Raw genomic sequence first — 23,931 nt, forward strand, 5'->3', positions numbered from 1 at the left:
TTTTTGTCAAACATATTGCTTTAGTTTTTAGGTTATATAATAAAGCAGAAGTCCACAGACTCATAAAAATTTAGATGGGGAAGAGGCCCTCAGAGATCTGTTCATCCAACCCCATCATTATATGGGCAAGGGAGGCCAGCCAGTGGTTGTGGGTCCCTTGGTTGAGTCAGAGCCTCAGTTACTCCCTTAAAACTGGAGGTAATTATACTACTTCTAAAAAGTTGTCCCAAAAGTTTACAAATCAAGAAGTGATATCTAAATGGATGCTTTAAATTTTATTTAAAAGAATAAAAGACTCATACCAAATGGCAGCTGGTTTTGCTCTGAACATTTTCAGGAGTATCCCTGAGACACGCTGCTACCACCAGACTGTGGCAGCTTGACAGGGCTGCTCAGAGCAAGGCAGCCTCTTGAACTGGGTTCTGCCTGGGTTCTAATCAGAAGAGGGATGCTTGATGGCAGATTGGCCTCTGGGTGTTCAAAAGACCTTTTGGTTCCTTGCTCATATTTCTGTCAGTCCTTCTCTGCTTTTCTCCAATATACAAGGGAAAATCAGAAGAAGGGGACCAGAATGTCTGGGAGGACAAATGAAAAAGCACCAGAACAGAGTAGGCTGGTGGTTTGTTTGAGTTGAGTCTGCTTTCAGTGCCACACAAAGAGGCCCATCAGTGATGTGTGGACAAGTGACAGCCGTAGTACTTTTTAAAAAGTCAATCCTTTACTTGCATTCCAAGCTCCTATTTGGGGAGAACAAATTTCAAATAGTACTTCCTAAGAGAAGTTGGTAAATATTTGGTCATTAACTAGAGACGAATGTCTCCCTCAAATTTTAACGAATAAAAAATTTAGCCCCCCTCCTTTCTAATTCCTTGCTTATATACCACTGATTACGTAAATGTAGGCTTTAGGATGAGTTACTCTTGGCTGAGCTTCCTGCCTTCATGTTTATAACTGCATTTCTCTAAACGAAAAGCATCCATTTTGTTCCGGCATAGACACTAGGGTAAGCATGGTTTCATACGTTAAATAAATTATATTTAATAATGAGGCTCTTTTTGTTTTTCATGGACTAAGACACACAATGAAGACAATCAATGAAAACCAAAGGTCTGTTGCTACAATTAAGAACATCAAGACCAGGCAGCAACTGATAAAGGAGGTCAAGCTGCACATACATGGATGAAGCCGATTTCTTGGAAGATGCAACTTCTAAGAAACAGGAGGATTTGCCTTATGATGGGGACTTCTCCCAAATTCAGATGTACAACGATTACAATTTTACCTCAAAATATGACATCCTTGATGTCTCAAATCAAATGAATTTAACAGAAGATGACCTTCAAGAAAAGGCCACACATAGAGAGACTTGCAGAAAGGCAGATATGGCCATGACTTTGGATAAAACAACTGAAAATGCTGTCAGCAAAAAATATGATAAAGAGAATCAATGTACCATAAATCTTCATATTCCATCTAACCAAGGAGACCCTTCAAAGTCAAACATTTCTGATATTTTACTCCATCATCTTTGCAAAGAGGAATTCTCTAAAGGTCAAGGCATTAATTGTGAAACTCTCCCAGAGATCTCTAATGCTGACAGTTTTGACAGAGCTATTATTAAAAATATTATTTTGCAGCATGTTAAGAATTCTTGGCCGACAGAACAAACCTCAGAACTCACTGACCAACTCAACTCCAAAAGTGATGGTGAAAACAGCAATAAGCCCAGTTGTTTTCCAACCACGACAAAAGAAAACACCTCTGATTTAGAAGATCCAGTTGCTGCTGGAGAAAGCAGCCATCAGGAAAATTCAAATTTTCTAACTAAAATCAACAGTCCAGGTGATAAAGAAAAAAGTTGCCAAGGGCAGACACCCCAGAAACAGCAGGCTGAAAAAACAAGTTCAGGCAACAGGTTCAAATACAGCCAAGGTCAAGTTCATTACTGGTTCTCTGATTCCTCTAAGGTTGCTCCTAAAAATAACATAATTGACAAACCACTTACAACTGATAAACAAGCCAGCTTTTCTCCTAAATTGAGAGATAAGTCAGCTATTGTGCAAGATATTTCAGAAAGCATGTCTAGATCAAACGATGTTGAAAGACAAGAGCAGAAATGGAAAACTCCTGAAACTTCACAACAGATAGAGGTAAGTGAAAGCCGTCTCCAGCAAACATATAAGCAGGGCCGCTGCTCATCTATATTAGTGTGGGCCTTTGGAGGGTGCATAGAACTGAGTTGTAGGTCTGAGGTTCTGGGTTCTAGTTCTGGCCCAATACCTTGACCTCTCAGAAGCTCAGTGGGTCTTCTCCTGAGAAGAATCAGGGGCTGAACTAACAATAACACATAATAGAATAAAACCCAAGTTCTTCAACCTGGAATTTGCGTTTCCCCGTTTTTCATGTCATCCTACCCTTCTAAACTAAACTCTCCCCTCCCACCCCAGGAGTCATCCTTAGGTACCTGGCTGGCCCTGCCCTCTCTGAGATCCTGCCTTATGTGGAACATCCCACCTCTGCTTACCAAAGACCTGCTCATTTTCATGGCCTCCTTCAATTCCCCACTGGCCACAGGACTTTTCAGAACCCCCTAGTCACAGTCTTTCCCATCCTTGTTTGTTTAGTATTCTGTCAGAGCATTTATCTCAGCCCGCTTTGGATCCTAACGATTTGGAAACATCTGTTCCTTCCACTAGATTTGAAGACTCTGGAGACAGCTACCTCGTCTTCATCTTTCCTTTGCCCAAGTTCCCCCAGAGGCCTAGACTTCTGTTTGCACATATTATGTCCTTGGTTATGAATGCTCAGTTGGACTGAATTAAGATCTTTAATAACACGCTTCAAGATTGTTATATTGGTAACTATTTAGTACAAAATTTTGCTAATGTTTACTTTATACTATTTCCCCTTTCCCCATCTTCCCATCTTTCCACCCACCTTCCCAACATGCTGAGGCTCAGGATCTCATTGATTGTTTGAGGTTCAATAGTTAGGTAAGTTCACAATAATGATCAAAGTAAACACTGTAGCTCTCTGGCACTTTGCCAGGACTGTATGATCTTTCCTTTAAACATTCTATGAAGGGCCCCCTGACTGAACGTTCTCTGCCTATTTCCATTTCCACCTCTTTATGCTTCAGCTGCCTTCTCTTTCAGCTGAACGTTCTGGGGAGTTTGAGCAGAAGCCCCCACCCCTGACACACACACATACATACATACCGGGAACCAGCAGCCCACCTGGCCTCGATGGATGCTTCGAGGGATGCTTCTCTCAGTCATGGAGAAATCTGCACCCCTGTGACACTGGGAAGTCTCCATGTTCCTCATTCTGCTTGCAGGAGAACACCCCTCGGTGGGCACAGTTCTCAGTGCCCTGTGGTTAGTAAGGGCAGAATGAATATCAAGTTCATCTGTCTCTGGCAATGGGAGCCTGAAGTCAGGTGTCTGATTTTCTCTCGTCCTGTCAATTCAGGTTGGAGAACTGGACTCTATAGGTTCCACAGCCACCATATAATTGAGATATTCATAATAACCACAGTCTAGTTTGACCACTACAGTAGCTCTCTGGCACTAGCGTGTTTGTGAGCTGTGTGTGTTGGGAACAATGGGAAGACCCACCCTCAAGGTGAATCACTCTGGAATTTGAACTCTTATCCAGTTAGCCTGTGGTGAGTAGAAAAGGGCTGTGTGAACAATCACTATCTTGACACATTTTGGAACTTAACGCTTACTGTTATTATTCTCTGGAGTGTGGCTACCATGTGTCTGAGTGTTAGTGAGAGCACCAGCAATAGAGCCGGTGACGAGATCAACGACGGTCCTTTGTGGGACCTATGGTCTAGCTGTATGAGAAATATGTGAGTATTCCTTGTAATAGTATCAAACATGATAGTAGTAACAGCTAACATGAACACTTACCATGTGCCAGATACTATGGTAACATTTAATTCTCATCACAACACTATGAGGTAGGTTCTATTACTATCCCCATTTTATTGTTGAGGAATTTGAGGTTTACAGTGATGAAGTAATTGCCCTGGGTCACCTGGCAGATAAGTGTCGGAATGGAATTTAACCTTGGCATCAGGGCCCCAGCTCTTGACACAACTGGGTGGCCTCCACGATGACCAGAACACATCGAGTCATCGTGAGTAATGGTATCATGATCACTATCAACAGTCATGTTTTCTTATCCTTTAAATGCGCAGATGGAGCCCACGGTACATATCCACCAAGAACATCTTGCGGGTACTAGCATTTTAAAAAATATTTATTTATTTAATTTTTGGCTGCATTGGGCCTTCATTGCTATGCGTGGGCTTTCTCTAGTTGTGGTGAGCGGGGGCTACTCTTCGCTGTGGTGCTCGGGCTTCTCATTGTGATGGCTTTTCTTGTTGCGGAGCATGGGCTCTAGGCGCACAGGCTTCAGTAGTTGCAGCACGTGGGCTCAGTAGTTGCAGCTTGCAGGCTCTAGAGCACAGGCTCAGTAGTTGTGGCACACGGGCTTAGTTGCTCCAAGGCATGTGGGATCCTCCAGGACCAGGGATCCAACCCATGTCCCCTGCACTGGCAGGCAGATTCTTAACCACTGGTCCATCAGGGCAGTCCCGGTACCAGCATTTTTTTTTTTTTTTTTTTTTTTTTTTTTTTGCTGTACGCGGGCCTCTCACTGCTGTGGCCTCTCCCGTTGCGGAGCACAGGCTCCGGACACACAGGCTCCGCGGCCATGGCTCGCGGGCCCAGCCGCTCCGCGGCACGTGGGATCTTCCGGGATCGGGGCGCGAACCCGTGTCCCCTGCATCGGCAGGCGGACTCTCAACCACTGCGCCACCAGGGAAGCCCCTGGTACCAGCATTTTTAAACCTCTTTGATTTAGATATACATTTTGAAAAAAAAATTTTTTTAAATAGTGATTGGTAGTGATTGCCACAGACTTCTGTTTTCTGTACTTAATAAAACTGCTGTGCAGCTGAGATGAATGGTAACCAAAACTTATTCTTTCTTACATGGGAATAGAATCTGAGACAAGTCTCTCTAAGATGCCATTGACTTCTCAGAAAGACCCTTCCTCAAGTTCTTCTTACACATTTCACAAGATATCCCAAGGGAAACAGATGTGTCAGAAGTTAAAAGAACAGACTGATCAACTGAAGACTAAAGTAATACTTTTAAATCTTATTATGAAAAATAGAAATAACCAAATTCAAACGTAAGACACTATGCCCTTAATGAAATATTGCATTTTTTCACTGCAAGTACAAGAATTTTCCAAAAGCATAGCACAGGATTCTCCCTATCATTTGCAAGACAGGAGGCTGGTAATAAATGTTATCAAGTTTTAAAAATCTTTTTAGGGAATTTGACATGGGAAAATACAAATGACTTTGTAGTATCATGTTTTCTCTACATTGGTGGGAATAGAAATGCTCTGGTAAGAAATGCTTTGCTGAAGATTAAACTATCTTTGTGTTACAGGGACTAAAAGAGCTTAGAGCTTTCTATTTCTATATGTATTTAGCCCTTTCTACTTCTCAGGGGATCTATTATTTATGGCTGTTTTTCCTCAGCAGTCATCCCATAATAAATATGAGACCATGGTAAGTTCAAGAGAATAATATGTCAGCTGTTGTAAAGGGCAAGCACATCCAGATTTGATGGGTCCTGGAGGATACAGGCTATAAAAACTGCCAGTATCTGGCAACTCAATATATAAAACTTTGAAAACTTAAAATTAATCTTGAAGACATGCTTTTCAGACCAAAATCTTTGACTTTCACATCCTTGCTTGTTGTTGCATTTAATCAAATCATTAATTTATGTTGTAACCATAGCCTTGTTCATCAGCGTCAGGGTTGTGGGAAGTGAGAGTGAAGCATGGCAGTGGGGCAAAAAGCTGAGACTACTAGAGCCAGGGATGTGTGAAGTTGAAGATGTAGTTTAGGCCATTGGGTCAGCAGCAGGACAGGTGGCAAGAAGTCCTGACATAAAGGACACGAGCAAAGCTCGGGGCAGTCTGTGCTTCAGAAACCAAACAGTATAGACAAAAACTAGGAGGAGGCAAATGTTGAGACACAGTTCATTATTCTTTCACCATAGTAATTAAATAACTCATACATTCATTCGGCAGCATTTGTTGGGTATTTCCTATGACTCAGACTCTGTATCAGGCATTAGGAATTTGGAGATGAAGAAACATTTCTTTTTCAAGCGACTTATCGTCTCCTAGGAACAGACCAGTACATGAACAAGTAACATGCAGCTTGGGAAAGGTTACATGTGATACTAACGGCAGCAGTGAAGAGGCTCACCCTTGCCAGTGAGAGGGTACTTTAGAAGGCTTCCTGGAAGGGACTTCTGAGCTGGGCATTGTGGGAAGAATATGGCAGAGTAAGGGCAAAGGTGTATTCCAGGAAAAGGAATCAACAGGTGCAGTGGCACAGGGACAAGAAAGTGCTGAGAGTGTGAGGAACTGTGTGGCAGTGTAATTGACCAGATGGAGCTCAGGGGGAAGGGAGGAGACTGGAGAGGTAGATAGGACTACATCATGAAGAGCCTCTACACCACGCTAAGGAGCTTAGATTAATTTCATCCTGAGGTGGAGTGACGGGGCAACACTGGAGGATTCAAAGCTGAGAAACAGCAAGCACCAAGGGGGCAAGACTGTAGGGATAGAGATCGGCTAGAAAGCCATAATCCAGGTAACAAGTTCTATGAAGGCCTAAACCAAGGCTGGCAGTGAGGATGGAGAGGGCATAAATCCAAGAGTTTAAGGAAGTGGCGGCAGATTGAACCAGGTGAATAAGAGAGGAGGCTTGGATGCATTCCAGATTTCTAGCTTGGGTAACCAAGGTCAGGAATAAAAGTGGAGGATCCAGTTCAGAATGGGTGTGCCAGGTAGGCAGGAGGCAAGATGTCACGTTCAGTTTGGGACACTTTGAGGTACCCATAAGACATCTAATTGGAGAGGTCCAGTAGGCAATTAGAGCAATGGATCTGAACCTCAGAGGAGTTGTTTGGGTCAGAAATGTAAATTTGGGTATAGCTTTGTGTTGAAGCTGTGGGGTATAGGCGATTGCTCAGGCAAACACGCAGAGTAAGCAGTGAAGAAATCCAAGGATAGGATCATGGGAAGCAGAACCAGGGGCAGGTAAAAGAAGAGGGGTCCTCAAAGGAGATCGATGAGGAGAGACCCAAATGGTCGAGGCAGACCTGGAAGGGGCAGAGCTATAGAAGCCAAGAGAAAAGAGGGTTTTGAGAAAGAGGGAGTGGGTCACACCATCAAATCTTCAAGTAAGGAAGGTAAGCAAGATGTGCATTGGATTTGGCAACTGAGAGGTCATGAGGGAGCTTGGCAACCCTGATTTCAATGAAGTGGTGGATCTACGGAAGCCAGATTGCAGGAGTTAAGGAGTGAATGATAAAGGAGATCTACTAAAACCCAGGCTTTCAGAAACTGGGAGAACATAAAGTTTTAAAAGGCCAAGCAAAGCAGAGGAAACTGGTTCAAGGCATTAGCCTTCTTGAGGCCTCGAATCAGGAAGTTTCTTCCTATGTTAGAGGGTATGTGGGGATTCGTGTCGGGACTGAGAGAAGAGGAGAGAGGTGACTCCTTAGGAAGGTGACTCCTTAATTCCGGGCCCATCTGGTTCAGTGAAGGAAGGCCAGACAGGGCTAAAACTAACTTTCTCAGGGTGAGCAGCTCACGGAGAAAGCATTTGGATTTTGGAGCAAACATCCTGGTTCTATGCATTGATTGTACAAGCTTAGACATGTAGCATGTCTTCCTATCTCAGTTAAGAGACTTAAATGAGGTACATTTATGGCAAGAAAACTATGCCCTATCTTCTTCTGAACACAATTAAAATTCCAAGGTCCCAAATTATAATTCATAATTGGCATAATTGGCTTTCTTCATTGAATATCTAATTCCTTCTCATGGCTTTAACCACCATTTTCATGCTACCAATTCCTAAATTACTAGTCCTCACTTCTCATCTGGAGCTCCAAATGTTTGTGTTGATCTTCCTTTGGATCTCCCACTCTTACCAAAAATTCTACCTTGCCCAACATTGACATCTTCATTCAAACTTGTTAGCCTTTCCAAATTCCTCAGTTTCGTCAGGGGGTTCACATTCTTCCCACCTCCCACAGTAGAAACCTGAGTGTTGCCTGTGATATTTATAGTATCAGTCAGGGTCCTGGCAAGAACAAGATGGCTTACTCCAGTGGAGTTATTGAGGAGAGCTTAGTAAGGCATTATTTTACAAAAGCATGGGCAAGGTTAAGGGAAACCAATAAGGGATAGAAAGCATCTCATGGAAGGAACAGTGGGGCAGAGGGACGGAGGAAGAGCAGGTAATGGAGCATAAGGAGAGTAGCAGTAGCTGTAGGGGTAGCTGACAAGTTCTGCAGCTTTTGATAGAGACACAGCCAATCCATGATGATACAGACAGGAGGAAATCAGGGAAATAAAGACCCTACCTCATCCTTCTTCAGTTCCTCTCTGCTGCTGTTGTCTTCCACTGGCTGAAATCAACCAAAGCCAGAGGCATGGGAGCCTATTGATATAGTCCATTGAAGGCCAGCCTCCTGGCTGGGGCACAGAGACAGATGGAGGGTGGATCTGGGGTGGGGAGAAATGGAAAACATCTACCACACTTGCCATTTTTTATACCCATATAGCCAGTATGCTTCTAAACTTGTTTGTTTATTTTAATAATAGTAAGAACTAATAACAATGAAGATGAGAGCTACCATCTATTGAGTGTGTACTACGCTCCTGGCACTAAGCATTATCTCATTTAATTTTTACAATATGAGGTGAGGGCTATTATTATCTCAAATCAGAAAACTGAAACTTAGAGTTCAAGGTGACTAAAATCATACAATTAGTAGGTGACAGTCTGAACTTGAAACCTGGCGTGCCCGATTCTGTAATCCCATGATGCAGTATTCTTGCCCTTGGCAATATCTCTCCAATTCACCCTTTCCTCTCCATTTTCATGGATACTGCCTGATCCAAGCCCTCTTGAGTCCTTTAAGCCTGACTTAAGTCTCACTTCTTCCATTGAGCCATAGCAAAGTATTCCATCCCACAGTCTGTTTTCCCAACTGGAATAAAATCCCTGAGACCAGGGACTATGCCTGATACAGGTTTTGTGTCTCTCACACTTTTGGCCCAGGACCAAACATGGGCAGTGCTCAGGGAATGTTTAGTGACTGGGGCTGCAGGGCTGCAGCCTCTGTGCATCGAGATAAGACCCTGACCTGTACAATTTAAACATTCATCTGCATAAGGCTACATCTGCAAGACCCATTTGAAGCTTTTGACTAAACTTCCTGATGTTCCTTCCCGTTTCATCCTCCAAATGTCATAGATTCAATCCCAGGTCCTCTAACTTCAGTTCTTTTCTAAGATCTATGTGACTTCTGACATACTTGCTAGAGCCCCAATTTCCTCCTCTATAAAACTGGGATAATAAATCTACTTTATCACATTTACAACATTGATGCATGGATTAAATAAGATAATGAATGGAAAAGTGCTCTATGAGCTAAAAATTATTCTGCAAATATGTATGATTATGAATGTCCCATTAACAAAACTTTAAACACTTCCGAGTGGGTTCTAGGAGAGAAATCAGAAGTGACCATATTTTTCAGCTATGTGCTATGAGGTGTCGTAAATGCTGAGATGGGTCTTGGGTTGTCTATATTTTAGACGTCAGACTCTGAAACAAAACAGTTGCCAGGAGAAGGATGATGGCTTTGTTTTGACACTACTGTGGGGTACATCCTTATTGTGTTTTGGGGAAAAACAACTACACACACAGGCTTACCTGTGAATGATTCCAGTGACTTCACTCCTACAGGTCCTCAAGAAACTGCAGGGACACCTCGAACTGCTGAATCAGGAGTTTCTGGCCAATAAGGAGAAGCATCTGACTTTGAAACAGCAAGTCCACAGGAATGAATCCCCAGCTGTCGACGAATTTGATCCAGAAAGGTGAGGCTTAAACTGTGTAAGGTGGAAGGGTCAGAGGTAATCTCCTTCAGGTAGGATTCTGATGTGGCTGATGGCTTAGTGCTTGGAGAGCCATTGGTCTTGGGTCAGCAAAAACTGTGCCACTATTGAATAAGTGTCACCCCATGCAACAAGCAGTACAGAATTCCTGCTATGTGTAAGGTCCTGTGCAGGGCACTGACCCAGATAGAGTGCCCCAAATGAACAATGTTCTCCTGGAGGAGAGACATTGTGCCACCACCTTGCATTTTGTTGGATGTCATTATAATCGGTTCTGAGACTCAGAAGAGTACAAGAAACCCTAGAAAGGCTCACGTGTTAACCCCAGAGGACCCTCTCCTCTCCAAGCTCCTCCTGTCCTGTCCTCTCCTTCATCCCACTCCTGCCTTTATTTCCCCTGCCTGGTTCTTCTTTTCTGTCCCTCTTTTTCCTGGTGCACAGACAATTCCAAAGAGACAGCAGGCAAGAATGAATCACTGTTACATTGGTTAGTGTTGGGGTAAGGGACCCACAAATCCTGATAAAGGCAAAATGTTAAAGCTTGAAGTCAAATGATTCCTGAATTAATTTACATTAGAAACTTGGGTGCACAATCATATTGAATGAAGATTCCAGCTGGCCATTCTGATGGCACCATGCCCCTCTCTTTCCAATCTAAATAATTTTAACATGTAGTCCAGGACTCAAGGCTAGGATTGTTTCCATATAATTTCCTGGGATGAATTTAAAGAACCCATTTAGTAGGCTTAATATTTGTAAGTTCAGCTCTTTCTATTCATAGCATTTTAACACGAATTCATTCTTGATGCCAAAATATTTTAATGGTTTATATTTTGGCACTAGCGTCCTGAGGTATTACTTCTTCAAAATGAATGAAATCTCTGTCTATTGTTATTTCAATACTGAGTAATTAGACAGCAAGGATGAGGTTTTAATATTGATTTTCCCCCCCAAAGGCTTTTTTTTTTCTTGGAAAAAAGGATCTCCACATGCGTTCACTATTTGTTTAAAAACTAATAGAGTAAGGATATTTATTTTCCAAGAAATCCCACTTGTTTTGGCAGTCGTCTTAAAGACAGGCCTCTGTGCGCATTAAGACCAAAGTTATGCAATGCCTTATTTATATCCTAGTTCCACCCACACTGCGCCTGGCCCCAGTATAAATCAAAAGAGTTTCAACTGCAATTATATCCCATATACAGGAGAAGCTTTCAACACTGGGGCAAGGGAAGGACACAGCCTCTCCTAAAACTCACCTCAGAACTGCCTCAGAACAAGCAAAGTGTGCTCAGCTCCTCTTGTTCTCAAGTGGGCAAAATGTGGCAAAGAGCAGAACCCAGCCCAATACTTGAGGTCGTGGTGTGTCGAGAATCTTCTAAATGATGGGTCCAAAGGCTTTTGTTGATGGCTTTCTGTAAAGGAAAGAATTGTGCAAATTAATTGGCTAATTGCTTAAGTCAGCTATTGTGCTCTCATTAAAACCTTCTTATTATTGCCTTTGAAAGGTAATATTCAAGAACATTGTTTGGATTTCATGTATCTTGTTTGTCAGAATGTAGTCTGATGGTCATTTGATTCTGTCAGACACTAGCACCAGAAGCCAAGGAGTCAAGACATGGCGTTCTTCCTCCATCAATCCCTCCTCCCTGATACTATCAGCATACACTCTTGTCTTCTATTTTACAGAGAAGATCACAAATTCCCTCAAAAAATGTCTTTTCTCCACCTCCAGATCTGCATGTTTTCACCTCCTCTTTCTTCCTTCACTCACCTTCCAACCTCTCCAGCCTTGGTCCTTGAGCCTATCTCTTCCCGCTACCTTGAGGCCTTGCTCCATCATTTCACTTCCTTTAAATTTTCAGTCTCTCCTTGTCACCTGATGAATTCCCTTCTGCCTGCCAGACTAGAACATATTTTCCTATATTTTACTTATCAGTCTGGTTTTCCATGTTTAGATCTTTGTCCCACCACTCATTGAATAGGGCAGCCTTTCCCCACTGGTGAAAAGCCACTTTTTTTTTTTTTTACAACTTTATTGGAGTATAATTGCTTCACAATGGTGTGTTAGTTTCTGCTTTATAACAAAGTGAATCAGTTATACATATACATCTGTTCCCATATCCCTTCCCTCTTGCGTCTCCCTCCCTCCCACCCTCCCTATCCCACCCCTCTAGGTGGTCACAAAGCACCGATCTGATCTCCCTGTGCTATGTGGCTGCTTCCCACTATCTATCTACCTTACGTTTGGTAGTGTATATATGTCCATGCCTCTCTCTCGCTTTGTCACAGCTTACCTTTCTCCCTCCCCATATCCTCAAGTCCATTCTCAAGTAGGTCTGTGACTTCCCTGGTGGTACAGTGGTTAAGAAGCCACTTTTATCATATACAAAACCCCCATGTGTACATGGGATTGGGTCTATCCTCCCCATTGTTCTGTTTCTATTTCTACATTAACCACATAGTTCTAAATTACTATAGGTTAGTGTATATTTTAAAATATTTCTTATTTTTAAACTTTCTTTAGCTATTCTTGTACACTCTTCTTACTAATAAACTTTATAATCAGCTCAGCAAATTTCTTTTGTTTTCATTGATAGAGTCACCTTTATTGAGAAATACAGTTTTAGGAACCAAATTTCTTTAATAAAATTCCATTTGAATTTTGTTTAGGATTTTGTTGAATTTACAGATCAGTTCAGGAAAAATTAAAATTTTTGCAATGAGTATTCCCATCCCATTCCCATGAAAACATCCCCAGCATGTTTTCTTCATGTAGATTTTACATGTTTTTCAAATTTGTTCTTAGCTATTTTATACTTTTTCTGTGTTTTTTTTTAAGAGTCAAGATTATACACATACCTTTTAAAAATTTATTTATTTGGCTGCATCAGGTCTTAGTTGCAGCACGTGCGATCTTCCTTGCGGCATGTGGGATCTTTCACTGTGGTGCATGGGCTCTTTGTTGCGGCACGCGGGCTTCTCTCTATTTGTGGCATGGGCTCTAGAGCACGCGGGCTCAGTAGTTGTGGCATGTTGGCTCTCTAGTTGTGGTGCATGGGCTCCAGAGTGTGGCCGGCTCAGTAGTTGTGACGTGCAGGCTTAGTTGCCCCACAGCATGTGGGATCTTAGTTCTCAGACCACGGATCGAACCCAAGTCCCCTGCATTGGAAGGCAGATTCTTGACCACTGGACCACCAGGGAAGTCCCTCTCTGTGTTGTTAATAGATGTTTTCTCTAATCCATATACAGGAAATAAAGAAAATTGTATGTTTAACTTATACGGGGCTAACTGACACAATGTTGTTCTTACTATTTCATTGATTTTCAGTTGACTGTCTTAGTTTTTAGGTATGACAATCAGAAACTAATAATAGTTCCCTTCAACTTAGCTTTTCCCCTTAAATATTTATACATTATATCTTTTCTTCCCACCAACTTTTCTATATCACATTTCTTTTTATTGCTTTATTTCATTTGCTAGGTTTTCCCAAAAAACATGGAATAATACTAGTGAAAACAATCATTCTTGTCATGTTCCTAATGGTATTGGGAATTCTTCCAAGTATAATGACTGCTGTAGGTTCAAGTAGACAAGCTTTATCGAGAAAGTTTCCATCTATTCCTAGCTTACTAGAATTAGATATTTTTAAATTTAGGAAAAAGTTTAATCAAGTGGGGTTTAGAAATCTATTTAATCTCCTTTATGAATCTAGTGAAATATATTAATAAATATCCTAATGTTTATCTATAGAATCAGTTAATTTCCCCCCCCCTTTTTTTTTTTTGCGTTATGCAGGCCTTTCACTGTTGTGGCCTCTCCCGTTGAGGAGCACAGGCTCCGGACGTGGCTCACGGGCCCAGCTGCTCCGCGGCATGTGGGATCTTCCCGGACCGGGGCACGAACCCGTGTCCCCTGCATCGGCAGGCGGACTCTCAAGCACTGTGCCACCAGGGAAGCCCTCCCCTTTCTTTTTATGTTCCAGAAGAGTTAGTTAAGGTCTTTGGTAAACTCACACATAATCCCACTTGGATTTGGTGCTTTTTGGGGGGCAAAACCATAAAACCCCTAGAACATAACATAGAAGAATATCTAGATGACCTTTTTTATGGTGATGGTTTTTGAGATACAATATCAAAGGCACCATCCATGAAAGAAATAATTGATAAGCTAGACTTCAAATTAAAAACTTCTGCTCTGCAAAAGACAATGTAAAAGAATGAGAAGATGAGACACTTCTCATAAAGGACTGTTATCCAAAATATGCAAAGAACTCTTACAACTCAACAGTAAGAAAAAAAACCCAATTAAAAAATGTACTAACGATCTTAACAGACACCTCACCAAAAGAAAATATACAGATGGCAAATAAGCATATGAAAAGATGCTCCACATCATATATCATCAGGGAAATGGCAAATTGAAACAACAATGAGATACCACTACACACTATTAGAATGCCCAAAATCTGGAATGCTAAAAACACAAAATGCTGGTGAGGATGTAGAGCAATAGGAACTCTGCTTTATTGCTGGTGGGAATGCAAAATGCTACAGCCAGTTTGGAAGATAGTTTGGCAGCTTCTTTCAAAACTAAATATACTCTTACCATATGATCCATCAATCATGCTCCTTGATATTTACACAAAGGAGATGAAAACTTATGTCCAAAAACATGCATGTGGATATTTCAAGCACCTATATTCAGAACCATCAAAACTTGGAAGCAACCAATATGTCCTTCAGTAGATGAACTGCACTAATAAACTGTGGTCTATCCGTACAATGGAATATTATTTGTGCTAAAAAGAAATGAGCTATCAAGTCATGAAAACACATGGACGAAACTTAAATGCATATTATTAAGAAAGAAGCCAATCTGAAAAGGCTACATGTTGCATGATTCCAATTATGTGACATTCTGTAAAAGGCAAAACTGGCAAAAACAAAAAGATCAGTGGTTGCTAGGGGTTAGGGTGGGGGGAGGGTTGAATAGGTAGAGTACAAAGGATTTTTAAGGCAGTGAAAATACTCTGTATGATATCATAAACGTGGACACATGTCATTATACATTTGTTCAAACCTATAGAATGTACAATACTAAGAGTAAATCCCAATGTAAACTATAGACTTTGGTGATTATGATGTGTCAATATAGGTTCATTAATTATAACAAATGTACCACCCTGGTGGGGATGTTGATAATGGGGGAGGTTATGTATGTGTGGAGGCAGGGAGTATATGGGAAATCTCTGTATCTTCCTCTCAGTTTTGCTGAGAAGCTAAAACTTCTCTAAAAAAGGTATTAAAAAATTATACCACTCACATTCTCTGATCACTGGAAATTAATAATAAAAAGATAGTAAAAATCTAATCAGAACATTTTAACACTCATCTAAATAATTCTTGTGTTAAATAGGAAATAAAGAAGAAACCAACTCTTACTTCCGGGTAAGATGGCGGAAGAGTAAGACGCAGAGATCACCTTCCTCCCCACGGATACACCAGAAATACAGCTACACGTGGAACAACTCCTACAGAACACCTACTGAACGCTGGCAGAAGACCCCAGACCTCCCAAAAGGCAAGAAACTCCCCACATACCTGGGTAGGGCAAAGCGGAGAGATTCCCGCACAGAGGATCGGTGCCGAGCAGTACTCACCAGCCCGAGAGGCTTGTCTGATTGCCCGCCGGGGCGGGCGGCGCTGGAAGCTGAGGCTCGGGCTTCGGTCAGAGCGCAGGGAGAGGACTGGGGCTGGCGGCGAGAACTCAGCCTGAAGGGGGCTAATGTGCCACAGCTAGCCGGGAGGGAGTCCGGGAAAACTCTGGAGCTGCCGAAGAGGCAAGAGACTTTTTCTTCCCTCTTGGTTTCCTGGTGCGTGAGGAGAGGGGATTAAGAGCGCTGCTTAAAGGGGTTCCACAGACGGGCGCGAGTCGCGGCTGAAAGCGCGGAGCCCAGTGACGGGCGTGGGACGCTGGGGCTGCTGCTGCCGCCACCAAGAAGCCTGTGTGCGAGCGCAGGTCACTGTCCACACCGCCCTTCCGGGAGCCTGTGCAGCCCACCACTGCCAGGGTCCCGGGATCCAGGGGCGGCTTCCCTGGGAGAACGCACGGCGCGCCTCGGGCTGGTGCAACGTCACGCCGACCTCTGCCGCCGCAGGCTCGCCCCGCACTCCGTGCCCCTCCCTCCCGCCCGGCCTGAGTGAGCCAGAGTCCCCGAAGAGGCTGCTCCTTTAACCCTGTCCTGTCTGAGCGAAGAACAGACGCCCTCCGGCGACCTACACGCAGAGGCGGGGCCAAATCCAAAGCTGAGACCCAGGAGCTGTGAGAACAAAGAAGAGAAAGGGAAACCTCTCCCAGCAGCCTCAGAAGCAGCGGATTAAAGCTCCACAATCAACTTGATGTACCCTGCATCTGTGGAATACATGAATAGACAACAAATCATCCCAAATTGAGGAGCCAGGAGTCAGTGCTGTGCCTCTGAGGTGGGAGAGCCAACTTCAGGACACTGGTCCACAAGACACCTCCCAGCTCCACATAATATCAAACGGCGAAAATCTTCCAGAGATCTCCATCTCAACACCAGCACCCACCTTCACTCCACGACCAGCAAGCTACAGTGCTGGACACCCTATGCCAAACAACTAGCAAGACAGGAACACAACGCCACCCATTAGCAGAGAGGTGGCCTAAAATCATAAAAAGTCCGCAGACACCCCAAAACACACCACCAGACGTGGACCTGCCCACCAGAAAGACAAGATCCAGCCTCATCCACCAGAACACAGGCACTAGTCCCCTCCACCAGGAAGCCTACACAACCCACTAAACCAACCTTAGCCACTGGGGACAGACACCAAAAACAACGGGAACTACGAACCTGCAGCCTGCAAAAAGGAGACCCCAAACACAGTAACATAAGCAAAATGAGAAGACAGAAAAACACACAGCAGGAGAAGGAGCAAGATAAAAACCCACCAGACCTAACAAATGAAGAGGTAATAGGCAGTCTACCTGAAAAAGAATTCAGAATAATGATGGTAAAGATGATCCAAGATTCTATTTCCAAGATCCAAAATCTTGGAAATAGAATAGACAGAATGCAAGAAACAGTTAACAAGGACCTAGAAGAACTAAAGATGAATCAAGCATCGATTAAAAACACAATAAATGAAATAAAAAATACTCTAGATGGGATCAATAGCAGAATAACTGAGGCAGAAGAACGGATAAGTGAGGTGGAAGATAAAATAGTGGAAATAACTGCTGCAGAGCAAAATAAAGAAAAAAGAATGAAAAGAACAGAGGACAGTCTCAGAGACCTCTGGGACAACATTAAACACACCAACATTCGAATTATAGGGGTTCCAGAAGAAGAAGAGAAAAAGAAAGGGACTGAGAAAATATTTGAAGAGATTATAGTTGAAAACTTCCCTAATATGGGAAAGGAAATAGTTAATCAAGTCCAGGAGGCACAGAGAGTCCCATACAGAATAAATCCAAGGAGAAATACGCCAAGACACATATTAATCAAACTGTCAAAAATTAAACACTAAGAAATCATATTAAAAGCAACAAGGCAAAAACAACAAATAACACACAAGGGAATCCCCATCAGGATAACAGCTGATCTCTCAGCAGAAACTCTACAAGCCAGAAGGGAGTGGCAAGACATAATTAAAGTGATGAAGGAGAAAAACCTGCAACCAAGATTACTCTACCCATCAAGGATCTCATTCAGATTTGATGGAGAAATTAAAACCTTTACAGACAAGCAAAAGCTGAGAGAGTTCAGCACCACCAAACCAGCTTTACAACAAATGCTAAAGGAACTTCTCTAGGCAAGAAACACAACAGAAGGAAAAGACCTACAATAACGAACCCAAAACAATTAAGAAAATGGGAATAGGAACATACATATCGATAATTACCTTAAATGTAAATGGACTAAATGCTCCCACCAAAAGACACAGATTGGCTGAATGGATACAAAAACAAGACCCATATATATGCTGTCTACAAGAGACCCACTTCAGACCTAGAGACACATACAGACTGAAAGTAAGGGGATGGAAAAAGATATTCCATGCAAATGGAAACCAAAAGAAAGCTGGAGTAGCAATTCTCATATCAGACAAAATAGACTTTAAAATAAAGACTACTAGAAGAGACAAAGAAGGACACTACATAATGATCAAGGGATCGATCCAAGAAGAAGATATAACAATTGTAAATATTTATGCACCCAACATAGGAGCACCTCAATACATAAGGCAAATACTAACAGCCATAAAAGGGGAAATCAACAGTAACACAATCATAGTAGGGGACTTTAACACCCCACTTTCACCAATGGACAGATCATCCAAAATGAAAATAAATAAGGAAACACAAGCTTTAAATGATACATTAAATAAGATGGACTTAATTGATATTTATAGGACATTCCATCCAAAAACAACAGAATACACATTTTTCTCAAGTGCTCATGGAACATTCTCCAGGATAGATCATATCTTAGGTCACAAATCAAGCCTTGGTAAATTTAAGAAAATTGAAATTGTATCAAGTATATTTTCTGACCACAATGCTATGAGACTAGATATCAATTACAGGAAAAGAGCTGTAAAAAATACAAACACATGGAGGCTAAACAATACACTACTTAATAACGAAGTGATCACTGAAGAAATCAAAGAGGAAATTTAAAAATAGCTAGAAACAAATGACAATGGAGACACGACGACCCAAAACCTATGGGATGCAGCAAAAGCAGTTCGAAGAGGGAAGTTTATAGCAATACAATCCCACCTTAAGAAACAGGAAACATCTCGAATAAACAACCTAACCTTGCACCTAAAGCAATTAGAGAAACAAGAACAAAAACACCCCAAAGTTAGCAGAAGGAAAGAAATCATAAAAATCAGATCAGAAATAAATGAAAAAGAAATGAAGGAAACAATAGCAAAGATCAATAAAACTAAAAGCTGGTTCTTTGAGAAGATAAACAAAATTGATAAACCATTAGCCAGACTCATCAAGAAAAAAAGGGAGAAGACTCAAATCAATCGAATTAGAAATGAAAAAGGAGAAGTAACAACTGACACTGCAGAAATACAAAAGATCATGAGAGATTACTATAAGCAACTCTATGCCCATAAACTGGACAACCTGGAAGAAATGGACAAATTCTTAGAAATGCACAACCTGCCAAGACTGAATCAGGAAGAAATAGAAAATATGAACAGACCAATCACAAGCACTGAAATTGAAACTGTGATAAAAAATCTTCCAACAAACAAAAGCCCAGGACCAGATGGCTTCACAGGCGAATTCTATCAAGCATTTAGAGAAGAGCTAACACCTATCCTTCTCAAACTCTTCCAAAATATAGCAGAGGGAGGAACACTCCCAAACTCATTCTACGAGGCCACCATCACCTTGATACCAAAACCAGACAAGGATGTCACAAAGAAAGAAAACTACAGGCCAATATCACTGATGAACATAGATGCAAAAATCCTCAACAAAATACTAGCAAACAGAATCCAACAGCACATTAAAAGGATCATACACCATGATCAAGTGGGGTTTATTCCAGGAATGCAAGGATTCTTCAATATACGCAAATCAGTCAACGTGATACACCATATTAACAAATTGAAGGAGAAAAACCATATGATCATCTCAATAGATGCAGAGAAAGCTTTCGACAAAATTCAACGCCCATTTATGATAAAAACCCTGCAGAAAGTAGGCATAGCGGGAACTTTCCTCAACATAATAAAGGCCGTATATGACAAACCCACAGCCAGCATCGTCCTCAATGGTGAAAAACTGAAACCATTTCCACTAAGATCAGGAACAAGACAAGGCTGCCCACTCTCACCACTCTTATTCAACATAGTTTTGGAAGTTTTAGCCACAGCAATCAGAGAAGAAAAGGAAATAAAAGGAATCCAAATCGGAAAAGAAGAAGTAAAGCTGTCACTGTTTGCAGATGACATGATACTATACATAGAGAATCCTAAAGATGCTACCAGAAAACTACTAGAGCTAATCAATGAATTTGGTAAAGTTGCAGGATACAAAATTAATGCACAGAAATCTCTGGCATTCCTATATACTAATGATGAAAAATCTGAAAGTGAAATCAAGGAAACACTCCCATTTACCATTGCAACAAAAAGAATAAAATATCTAGGAATAAACCTACCTAAGGAGACAAAAGACCTGTATGCAGAAAATTATAAGACACTGATGAAAGAAATTAAAGATGATACAAATAGATGGAGAGATGTACCATGTTCTTGGATTGGGAGAATCAACATTGTGAAAATGACTCTACTACCCAAAGCAATCTACAGATTCAATGCAATCCCTATCAAACTACCACTGGCATTTTTCACAGAACTAGAACAAAAAATTTCACAATTTGTATGGAAACACAAAAGACCCCGAATAGCCAAAGCAATCTTGAGAACAAAAAATGGAGCTGGAGGAATCAGGCTCCCTGACTTCAGACTATACTACAAAGCTACAGTAATCAAGACAGTATGGTACTGGCACAAAAACAGAAAGATAGATTAATGGAACAGGATAGAAAGCCCAGAGATAAACCCACGCACATATGGTCACCTTATCTTTGATAAAGGAGGCAGGAATGTACAGTGGAGAAAGGACAGTCTCTTCAATAAGTGGTGCTGGGAAAACTGGATAGGGACATGTAAAAGTATGAGATTAGATCACTCCCTAACACCATACACAAAAATAAGCTCAAAATGGATTAAAGACCTAAATGTAAGGCCAGACACTATCAAACTCTTAGAGGAAAACATAGGCAGAACACTCTATGACATAAATCACAGCAAGATCCTTTTTGACCCACCTCCTAGAGAAATGGAAATAAAGACAAAAATAAACACATGGGACCTAATGAAACTTCAAAGCTTTTGCACAGCAAAGGAATCCATAAACAAGACCAAAAGACAACCCTCAGAATGGGAGAAAATATTTGCAAATGAAGCAACTGACAAAGGATTAATCTCCAAAATTTATAAGCAGCTCATGCAGCTCAATTACAAAAAAACAAACAACCCAATCCAAAAATGGGCAGAAGACCTAAATAGACATTTCTCCACAGAAGATATACAGACTGCCAACAAACACATGAAAGGATGCTCAACATCTTTATTCATTAGAGAAATGCAAATCAAAACTACAATGCGATATCATCTCACACCAGTCAGAATGGCCATCATCAAAAAATCTAGAAACAATAAATGCTGGAGAGGGTGTGGAAAAAAGGGAACACTCTTGCACTGCTGGTGGGAATGTGAATTGGTACAGCCACTATGGAGAACGGTATGGAGGTTCCTTAAAAAACTACAAATAGAACTACCATATGACCCAGCAATCCCACTACTGGGCATATACCCTGAGAAAACCATAATTCAAAAAGAGACATGTACCAAAATGTTCATAGCAGCCCTATTTACAATAGCCCGGAGATGGAAACAACCTAGATGTCCATCATTGGATGAATGGGTAAAGAAGATGTGGCACATATATACAATGGAATATTACTCAGCCATAAAAAGGAATGAAATTGAGCTATTTGTAATGAGGTGGATGGACCTAGAGTCTGTCATACAGAGTGACGTAAGTCAGAAAGAGAAAGACAAATACTGTATGCTGACACATATATATGGAATTTAAGAAAAAAAAATGTCATGAAGAACATAGCGGTAAGACAGGAATAAAGACACAGACCTACTAGAGAATGGACTTGAGGATATGGGGAGGGAGAAGGGTAAGCTGCAACAAAGTGAAAGAGCGGCATGGACATATATACACTACCAAACGTAAGGTAGATAGCTAGTGGGAAGCAGCTGCATAGCACAGGGAGATCAGCTCGGTGCTTTGTGACCGCCTGGAGGGGTGGGATAGGGAGGGTGGAAGGGAGACGCAAAAGGGAGGGGATAAGGGAACATATGTATATGTATAACTGATTAAATTTGTTATAAAGCAAAAAAATAAATTTAAAAAAATTGGAAATAAAAATGGATGTTAGGAATAATCTACAAGTCAATAATAAATGAGAAAATAACATGAAAACCAATGTAATGTAGCTAAAGCAGTACTCTGAAGAACATTTATAGTTTTAAAATGCATTTATTAGGGGGGGAAGTTCAAAACCAATAAACTAAGTATTCAAACCAGGAAGGCAGAAAAAGAATAGCAAAATAAACCCCCCAAAAGGAAGAGATTCATAAAAGGAAGGAGAAATAAATGAAATTTAAAATAATTTGATCAATAAAACATTTTCTTTGAAAATATCTATAAAATAAACCACTGGAAAGTCTGACTGAAAAGCATAAATAACATAAAGAATGAGAAAGGAAAAATATCAGAATACAACTTTTAGATCAAATGGGATTGGACAACTTCATATCAACACAGTTTAAAATCTAGATGAAATGGACAAATCTCTAGGAAAATATAAATTATTAAACTCTACTCAAAAAGAGGTAGGAAATCTGAAAAGACTAATAACCAGAGAAAAATAGAAAAGATTGTAAACAGTCAAACCCCCAAAAGGTACCAAATCCAAGTGGGACTATGGGTAAGTTCAACAAAGATTTTAAATAACTCTTCTGGAACATAGAAAAGGGAAAATTTCCCAACCCATTCTATACATAAACATGATCCTTCTATTCCCGGTCTGTGATCCATTCTGAGCTGATTTTTGTGAAGAGTGTAAGGTCTGTGTCTAGATTCATTTTTTTTTTTTTTTGCACATGGATGTCCAGTTGTTCCAGCACCATTTGTTGAAAAGATTATCTTTATTCCATTGTATCACCTTTACTCCTTTGTCAAATATCAGTTGACTAATTTTATGTAGGTCTATTTGTAGGCTGTCTATTCTGCTCCATTGATCTATTTGTCTAGTCTTTCATCAGTACCACACTGCCTTGATTACTGTAGCTTTCTAGTAAGTCTTGAAGTTGAGTCCTCCAACTTTGTTCTTATCTTTCAATATCATGTTGGCTATTCTGGGTCTTTGGTCTCTCCATATAAACTTTATTTTAAAAAATATTTATTTTATTTATTTTTTTGGTTGTGTCAGGTCTTAGTTGCGGCATGTGGGATCTTTCATTGTGGCACAGGCTTCTCTCTAGTTGTGGCGTGTGGGCTCTCTAGTTGAGGAATGTGGGCTCAGTAGTTGTGGCAGACTTAGTTGCCCCACGTCATGTGGGTTCTTAGTTCCCTGACCAGGGATCGAACCCAAGTCCCCTGCATTGGAAGGCAGATTCTTTACCACTGGACCACCAGGGAAGTCCCCATATAAACTTTAGAGTCAGTTTGCCAATAGCCACAAAAGAAGCTGCTGGGATTTTTACTAGGATTGCACTGGATCTATAGATCAAGTTGGGAAGAACAGATATTTTGATAATATTGTGTCTTCCTATCCATGAATGTGGACTATCTCTCCATTTATTTAGTCCTTTGATTTCACTTATCAGAGTTTTGTAATTTTCTTCATATAGATCTTGTGCATATTTTTTTAGATTTATACCTAAGTATTTAATTTTTTTGGATCTTAATGTAAATGGTACTATGTTTTTAACTTCAAATTCCACTTGTTCATTAAAAGATTGACTTTCATATATTAACCTTGTACTCTGCAACCTCACTATAATTGCTTATTAGTTCCAGAAGTATTTTGTTGATTCTAATTTTCTACACAGATGATCATGTCATCTGTGGACAAAGACAATTTTATTTCTTCCTTTCCAATGTGTATACCTTCTCTTTCCTTTTCTTGCCTTGTTGTTTTAGCTAGGACTTCAAGTACAATGTTGAATAGGAGTGGTGAGAAGGAATATTTTTGCCTTGTTCTTGATCTT

The 23,931-nt window shown here is 41.0% G+C and overlaps 1 protein-coding gene across 1 annotated transcript in view; it reads left to right on the forward strand.

Moving 5' to 3' along the window:
- Window positions 1-1,175: 1,175 nt before the first annotated feature.
- The window catches only part of AKNAD1 (AKNA domain containing 1), a gene marked incomplete at its 5' end in the record, with an annotated part of 42,161 nt that continues 19,405 nt past the window's right edge, over window positions 1,176-23,931 (forward strand). The window contains 5 exon segments of the mRNA XM_081258656.1: window positions 1,176-2,150; window positions 4,208-4,247; window positions 5,016-5,158; window positions 5,255-5,317; window positions 9,872-10,005. Of these exon segments, the coding sequence (XP_081114782.1) occupies window positions 1,176-2,150; window positions 4,208-4,247; window positions 5,016-5,158; window positions 5,255-5,317; window positions 9,872-10,005 (1,355 nt within the window).

Source organism: Mesoplodon bidens (genome assembly GCF_964165515.1).
Source record: "Mesoplodon bidens genome assembly, chromosome: 2".
Lineage (NCBI taxonomy): Eukaryota > Metazoa > Chordata > Mammalia > Artiodactyla > Ziphiidae > Mesoplodon > Mesoplodon bidens.